Source organism: Priapulus caudatus, unplaced genomic scaffold (assembly GCF_000485595.1).
Source record: "Priapulus caudatus unplaced genomic scaffold, Priapulus_caudatus-5.0.1 Scaffold293, whole genome shotgun sequence".
Taxonomy (NCBI): Eukaryota; Metazoa; Priapulida; class Priapulimorpha; order Priapulimorphida; family Priapulidae; genus Priapulus; species Priapulus caudatus.
The window spans coordinates 282,532-291,267 of NW_014577354.1; the positions used below are offsets into that span (position 1 = coordinate 282,532).

General features: G+C 41.6%; 1 protein-coding gene across 5 annotated transcripts in view; it reads right to left on the reverse strand.

The window, feature by feature from the left end:
- LOC106808663 overlaps nucleotides 1–6,571 on the reverse strand; it is an 11,952-nt gene extending 5,381 nt beyond the window's left edge. For 3 of the 5 annotated variants that reach the window (XM_014811480.1, XM_014811479.1, XM_014811475.1), the window contains exons 1-9: nucleotides 6,501–6,571; nucleotides 5,955–6,108; nucleotides 5,647–5,716; nucleotides 2,944–3,060; nucleotides 1,626–1,767; nucleotides 1,113–1,204; nucleotides 648–758; nucleotides 442–477; nucleotides 145–228 (exon numbers count right to left, since the gene is read on the reverse strand). In XM_014811480.1, the coding sequence (XP_014666966.1) occupies nucleotides 145–228; nucleotides 442–477; nucleotides 648–758; nucleotides 1,113–1,204; nucleotides 1,626–1,767; nucleotides 2,944–3,060; nucleotides 5,647–5,682 (618 nt within the window). In that variant the 5' untranslated portion in view covers nucleotides 5,683–5,716; nucleotides 5,955–6,108; nucleotides 6,501–6,571. The other 2 variants (XM_014811478.1, XM_014811476.1) reach the window with 2 other exon arrangements.
- Nucleotides 6,572–8,736: the final 2,165 nt, after the last annotated feature.

Here is an 8,736-nt window from a genome sequence, read left to right on the forward strand (position 1 = left end):
TCTCTCTCTCCGTTTCTTTATCTCTCTCTCTTACTCTCTCTCTCTCTCTCTCTCTCTCTCTCTCTCTCTCTCTCTCTCTCTCTCTCTCTCTCTCTCTCTCTCTCTCTCTCTCTCTGTGAGGGGTGAATAATCAATATAACGTACAAACTTTGCTGTCCCCGCTGCTCGCGATGCTGCTTTTGCTTTCTGATCTTGTTCCTCATCGAATAATTTATTTGCTATCGTAACCTGGGAACGCACAGAGATGCGAGTGTTTTACAGCAAAGGACAGGCCACTTAAAACTCATTTGTCAGTATACTAGTTTTATTTGTAACCGTCTGAATGCATTGGTTTGTTACAATAGCACAGGTGTACTCGAAATGATGTACTGCTGTTAACTCATGTATACTAGGTTCAATCAGTTTCACAGCCAAAATAAAATAACTTGCAACTAAACTTACCACACATTCGCTGATGTCATATGAAAAAAAGTGTAGCTAAACCAGTCATCAAGGATTATAAATCACTTGTGGAAAATCATAACGTGTTGGTCATCGGAACATGTACACACACACGCACACACATGCACACACACACACACGCATGCCCGCAGGTACACACACACAGCTATGTGCATGCACACATGCTCGCAAATTAGTCAGGATACAGATAACTTGTGGCAAGAGATTCTTCCCAGGTCCTCCAAGCACAGTAATAGCTTGTGCTTTATCAATATCCGATTCGCTGCACCAACTGCCTTATTCAGGTTATAGTCCATCTGTAATCAACAACAAGCATCGTGAGAAAAAACCAACAACTCCTCATAAAAATCCACCATGGTAACCAAGCTATACCCAAGGGACAGTAAATGTACAGAGTTATTGATACTGTCAATTAACGCGGAAATCGCTTCACACGCACACAGCAGACGACACTGTTAGTCTAGACAATTGCATAGTGCATCTATAAATCTTGGAAATAGCAGCCCGTCCTCCAGTCTAGCAACGATAAATTCTGAGCAGGTCCGGAATTTAAGAATTTTATTCAAAGTTATATAAGCAGAAATCAAACATATATATACGAAATCAATACTGGCCCTAGATTTCAGACAAATTTCCAAGACTTCACCTACCCTTCTCTTTGCGTACATGCAGAGGAAGACTCCCACGGCGAGGATTATGAGCCACACGATCACTCCTCCGAACAGCTCCAGGCCCCGGATTCCTGGAAAACGTTCCACAAACTCTTGTTTTCGAAAAATCGAAAACCGAGGTACGTGCGTGCGGCTCACCGATCCCAACACGAGTCGGCGGTGCCCCGTAGCAAACGATCGGTAAACTCGACAAACCGATGGCGGCAAATGATCTCGCGGCACAATTTAACGCTGCGATAATGATGTGTCGACGACGTGACGACGATTTACGAGACAATTCCGTGACGATTTGGTTATCAATTCTATGACAATTCTGCTACGATTCGGGAATGATTTCTATGACAATTCTATGATGATTTGGTGACAATTTCTATGACGATTCTGTGATGATTTGGTGATGATTTCTACGACAATTCTGTGATGAATCGGTTACAATTTCTATGACAATTCTGCTATGATTCGGTGATGATTTTGTGACGTTTTCTCGCTCACCTACGCTGCAGAAGACGATGAGTATGACGACGCTAATCAGGAACCAGATGACGAGAATGCGTCGATACAGCATCGTGTACAACTCGAACCGACCGTCATTGGTGAGAAACTCCACCGCCATCTGTACATCGTGGAGCACGGGCTGCAAAATGGACATGACACAACCGGTCGCAAGGACATCTTAGGCGTTGTGCCGAATCTCAGCAGCGTGTTTTGGAGTATACACATATATATTCAACTGATATAATCGTATACTATTATATATATATACATATAATCAGGAAGTAGATAATGGGAGGACGGTGACTTCCAATAAACAAGGGAAATTCGTCATTTTACTACCTTCATAATACTACGATTACTACGCGCTAAACTCATCCAACTTGAGCTCAAAGTCGGCACACAGTACATTCGACATCATGCTACGCAGATGCGTTTCTCGTAGACCCGGGCAATCCGGAGTAATCCAGACTAAACACAGTAATCGACACAATATCTTCCAATCTTTGTCCATGAATCAACCGTAGCAATCGCCTATATTTCAAACAAAAGGCAGCTATCTACCACATGTCCACGGGCTTGACGCTCCACGGGCGAGGCGCTGTGGCTCGCAGGGAGCTGCTGCTGATAGCGGGATTGGCGTGCGTGGTGCTCGGCATGCCGGTATGTTACAACAGGCAAACATTGCTAGGCTGTCATACCGGTCAAAGGTCTATTCGCCGAAGTGTCTGCGTTGATCCTAAATCACCTGCTAGCCACAGCGCCTCGCCCGTGAGCGCAATGCCTCCGTGCAGCGGATGGGTTAGTAGAGCTGCTTTTTTGAGTATAGGCGATTGCTACTGAGACTTGAAATTAATGGACAAAGAGTGCCCGAAGATCGTGTGTATGTTTTAGTCTGCTATCTGCCGGGATTGCGGGCTGTTACGACGCGAAACGATCTGGTACGATGATATGGTCGAATGTACTGTGTCCGATTTGAGCTCACAGTTGGATGAGTTACGCTGTTGTAGAATCGTGCGTATTATAAGGCATGTAAATGAACGAATTTCCCTTGTTTATTGAAGTCAGCACTCCTTCCCTTTATCTTACTCCTGAGGATCATTAGATATATACATATAATATATATATATATATATTATATATATACATCTACTACGTGCAGTAAATATATTATCGGTACGGAAGTCTACCAGACTATTTAGTAGCTTAGACGCTGTTTGGCGTGCTGTGCAGCGAACTTTATCGTAGTGAGAAAGTCTACCCTACTATTGTGTAGCTTAGACGTCGTTTGACGACTCATCTAACGAAGCACGCTCACCTGTGAAGTCGTCTCGACAAGTTCCAGTGGAAGACTTTCAGAATCGAACTTCTCGCCGCGCGTCAAAGGGGCAGCAACCGGGGACGGGCAAGATGGACGCCAGATGGTTGCCATTGTCTGAAACAAAAAATTATCTGAATCTGAATCAAATTTAAGTTTTCTGGAATCATTAATTGGAGATGAGCATACAAATTGGAAAGAAGATTATGTGTAAAAGACTGACTGGGAACCAAATATTTGTGAAACAAGACTTAGTAAATGGTGACACATGCTTCCAGTCTTCGACGTTAGGCGGTGGACCCGTGTCCGAGACCACCAAAATCTCTCTCGGTCCAGTAAATTTAACAAGTTAAATGCGGACGTCGGTCCCCGTTTTTTTCAGCACTCTAGTTACAGTGATTTAAAAGTATTTATCAAAGTATTGTATAGGATACTTCTGGCTAATAGCATAACTGCGAAGAAAACGCGTCATCTAAGCATGTATCAAAATGACACACTCTTCGTGTTTTGTTTTTCATTAATCCAAACTTGTAGCAACTCGAAGAATAAACGCAAACACCGGTTGGTAACATCACGGAACATGCATTGCCGGAACTCGGTTTCACATGTTTATAACGACAGTTGTACGCTGTATACCACAGCAGTCTTTGGAACTCAATTCATCCGCTCATCATTTTATTTTCACCGACGAAAGTTTGACGTATCCGTTGACTCTGTATTTTTCCGTTACACAGACTCAACGTAACACAACACCATCGACCGGGGTCGCTAACTCACAAAAGCCTACTGCCGGCTTGGACTGCTTTGCACAGCCGGCACCCTCCAACGAAACCAAAACGCAAAACCAAACCGTCGCCTATCATACGCAAGCCATACATGATGAATATGACGGTTACTGTATTTCAATTGTACAGCAGATCGAGGACTGATGATAAGAGTGCAGCTGACAATGAAAATAAAAAGCCGCGATAGGTTTTTAGTGAAGTTTTATTGCGCAAAACAGTATGTTTTCTTGAAATGAAAACTGAAATTACCTTCAAATTGAAAAATTCAAAAAATTCCAAGTGACTGATATGATTAGTGGGATGTTGCAAATACTATTAAAGGTTGTTAATACGTCTGCTTTGAAAAATATGAGTGTGATTGCTTCTTTTGACTAGCACTGCTAAATGGTGATTCAAGTGTATCCTTCAAAGTTCATGATGTCAGAGACTGTATATGTTGTTGGATTGAAAAACAATAGCTAAAAATGGTCCAATTAAGGAGTACAAATGCAGAGCAATTCTTTATCAAGAATGCTGGAAATGGCTTCATGAAGTCTAGATTTCAAATTTTTTCGGGGCATGCCCCCGAACACCTAGTTTCGCCTCGCTGAACCTGCGGGCACTCGGATGCAAATTCACACTCACACACCTCGGCAAGCCAAGGCGTGTGGATTTTTTCACTCGCCTGCCCTTTTTCAAAACACGAAGGAGATAATAACACTTTTTAAACTCTTGTTTCAGCGATAACCAAACGTCATAGGTATTACTTACTGTTATGATAGCGTGTGTAGAAGTATATGAATGAATTATTTTGATAGGTATGTCTACTGTATCGTAGTCAGTGTGTAGAGGTAGTGTGATGTATATTTCATAGGTATCCTTAGTTTACTTGTTATCATACAGTGTGTAGAACCGGTTATGTGTGATACATGCTCACTGAAGACTAACGCAGATTTTATTCATTCTATCTTTGCAGTTTTATTGTAGTTGCATTGTGTAGAGGCATGTGAGTATATTTGATACGGATTATCTTACTGTTATCATGAGCAGTGTTGTAAAGGTGATTCATTATAGGTAAAATACAAATAGGATATTACTGTATTTGTTCTTTATTGTCAAAAATTTCAAAATAATATTGGGTCCAGTAAAATTTAGTCCGCTCAGTAATTTTGCGGCTTGTGGCCGAAGGTCCAGTGTTTAGAACCTTTCATTCGTGAAGACAACGATGATTACTGCTGGTTACAGCCTCATGTGTGATTTTAGAATTCCATAAAATTAAATTTAACACTTAACCTAGATAATACTAGTTACTATAGAGTGACCCAGTGGTTTTCATTTTCTGCATTTCCAACCTACTCTGAGTGCATTATAGAAAGGATCTCCACTGATTGAGAGTACTATGAATTGACAGCTGAGCCATTTGTAGTTTTGTAAGCTGCATGTGACAGCGTGATCGGCATAGACTATATACTAGAAACGGGGTTTCACGTAGCTAACAAAGGCTTAATTACAAACCACACACTTTAGCAGGAGTATATGCATAGGATATTATAGTATTATATATATGTAATAACCGTAAATGTAATACCAGTGATACCAGGTTAATTGTGTAATATCGTATTAACTGTAAAAGTAATTATGTATATAGATATCTATATTATACACTCATGACTATACCACGTACATCATCAGCGCCTTTCTGCTACCAATTATCAACTACCGGTACCTCAAAAAATGTTTATGGAAGAGGTTTATAATTATGTTAATTATAAATTAACATACGTTATTTATGTTATGTTAGTTACATATACAATTATTTACTATTTATGTTAGTTAGGTACTCATTATGTTATTTAAATACAATAATGTAACCCAACAAGAGTAGGGTACCCTATACTCTTGTTGGGTTACATTACTGTATACAAGAACAGATCAGCACCGTTCTGGTAACTCTGCCGTCGCTGGTTGCTGCCATTTCCAAGAGGAAGCATGTCGCTCGTTAGCGACACCTGCAGGACAAAACATCAAACTTTAATTTCAACGTCCATATCTGTCCACATTCTCTCATTCGGGTGGTATATTCGAGACGGTAATGCTTCATCGAATGCACGCTAGAGGCTATAGTACTAGAGCTAGAGGCTATCATGATGAAATAATTAACCACAAATGATATTGCACTATTTTTGACATACATTCAACAAAATAACTGCAAAGTCGCTATATAGTGACTGCGACCGACGACCCTACCTCTGTCATCTTGCCTTTTTTTTCTTTCGCGGCCAAGATGATCTCTTTAACTGCCTCCCTTCCATCTGGATTCATCACGTTTACATACGTCAGTAAGTGGCTCAGTAACTACTACTGGAACAACTGAAGAAGTAGCTATATAGGCCTACTGAAACTGCAAGAATACAAAAATAGGCCCTATAGGCTATATCAATAAAATCATATTTAAACGTAGCTCTAGTACTATAGCCCGCTTACATTGACTGCCGCTGGCGGCCAGCGGATTCAATGCCAGGATTGCCTGCCAGGAATGCCAGGATTGCCTTCCAGCGGCAGTCAATGTAAGCGGGCTATGCCTATAGTTCTAGAGCTGCAATTTTACAACGCTGCAATTTGACAGTGCTAAACACTGCTGTAGGCCTACCTATACTAGACGGAGACGAGTGTCACTGACAGTGGTAGTGTCATGGGCTTCACTGTTCACAGGTTATGGGCTTATTACATAGCTTATCATATTATTATGATATCAGGAGACTGAGGACAGTGGAGTAAATAAAAACAACTAACTTGTTGCTTGTTGTTTATCCGCTTGGCTCCGCTGGTGCTGCGACCACTAGCGCGACGCATGTTGAACGGCGGCAAAGCGAACTATACGAATCAGCTGACAAGGAGCTCCTGCGTTGATACTCATGACATAATCTCATAAATCTCATAAAAAATAAACTTAAAGCCATAGAGACTAACACGAAAGAAATAAGGGTTAAGATAAAACGCATTGACAAGTGAAGGCTGCGTTTTGTACTAGAAAAAGTGTCTTTTTACAATTAACTAAAGAAGAAATATACACTAACGAAATCATCCTTTAACAATTTTATTTAATTTCTTCTCCTCTCTGTGTGCGCCTATCTCTCTCTCTCTATCTCGCTCTCCCACCCCCTTTCTTTCTCTCTCTCTCTCTCTCTCTCTCTCTCTCTCTCTCTCTCTCTCTCTCTCTCTCTCTCTCTCTCTCTCTCTCTCTCTCTCTCTCTCTCAGAATGCGGTCATTCCGTTTTCTGGAATAGGAAACATGCTGTTAGATCTGTTTTGCTCTTCTTCGCATCGCCTGGGGGCCGGTTTCACGGTTTCATTAAAGTTAATCACGCTTCGTGAAACCGGCCCCTGGTCTTTATTACAAGTGTGGATGCCAGCATATGTATGTATGACCTCATGCAGATCGACACTGCGTCATTTAACAAGCTGTGATAGCTGTCTGAAAGTTGAGCTGTCTGAAACGCGCAGATATATGCATAGACGTAAAAACGGCAGATAACCTTTTTGACAATAATATAATAGTGTGGGCGGGAAACAACATAATGCTTTGCCTACGAGAGCATCACGTACTACGTGCATTAATTTGGAACGTTATTTTTTCAAATGAGGGATAACTTCGAATAACTTCAAATAACTTCGAAAGCTTGTAGCTAGAGCGTGAGCGAATATATGTATCTCGCCGCAAATAGTCTTTCCTGTAGTTGTGACGTCATCCTGCTCTGACTCGGACATCTCCTATTCCACTACAGGATGTACGCATTTCCGTATTCGCCGCTCCCCTCGTCGTCTGACCATTCCAGTCACTGCCCACCACAAACAGTACTACCTGTCCGGTTTGTAGGACCATAATTATAGTCAGCCAGTCAGTCAAGCATGGAATAGCTGCAGGTCGTGGTGTCGTGGTGACGTGGTGTCGTCAATTTGTAGATGACGCGGTTGAGCGCAGACACACTCGCTCGTTTTACACTTTTAGCGGTTGTGGCACACAGATGACATCGTCATTGCTTAGATGACCACTGGTGTAGGCGACAGTCGTTGGTGACAGTCGTAGGTGACAGTCGTGGGTAACAGTCGTAGGTGATAGCCGTAGCTGACAATCGTGGGAGACAGTCGTAGATGACAGTCAAAGGTCAGAGTCGTTGGTGACAGTCATGGGTAACATGAATGCTATGTCGGCTATGGGTATGTCGGCTACATTGAATCAAAAATGTTCGTATCCTTCACTGGACCCAAACCGAGCCTTTATCTTCGGTATATTGATGATGTTTTTGGAGCCGCATCTATGAAACTTTCTGAATTGCAAAATTTCATCGACCATGTCACATCTTTCCACCCGTGTCTAAATTATACATACTCTACATCCTCTGATAGTCTTCCTTTTCTGGACATGGTTGCTATTATCTTTGGTATAAACTTAGTTACCTCGGTGTTTTCTAAACCCACTGACACTCATTCTTATTCATTGTATTCTTCGTCTCACTCTCGCCACACTAAAAATAGCCTCCCGCATTCTCAATTGTTACGATTAAAAAAGATATGCAGCTCAAAAACTGATTTTAACACAAAAGCTTCCAATATGATTGAATGTTTTACACGCCGTGGCTATAATGAATCTGATCTATCTAAAAAATTAAAAAAGATACTTCCCTTAAATCGGGCGTCGTTAATAACCCCTAGAAAATATGGCGTGAATAAAACGTCAGACAGATGTCCATTAGTTTTAACCTATCACCCTTCAATCCTGCACATTAAAAGTTTGTTAATTGATAATTATATAATTTTTCAAAACGATCCAATCACTGTTAACATCTTCTCACACCCACCTTTATGCTCGTACAGACGTGATACTAACCCCCGCGACACTCGTGTTTCAAGCACCGTTTACAACTCTGACAACCCCGTGAACCAACCTGGCTTATACCCGTGTTGTCGGAAACGTTGCAGTACTTGCAATTTTATCACGAATAGGTCTGTGGTTCAAGGGCCTCGGAGC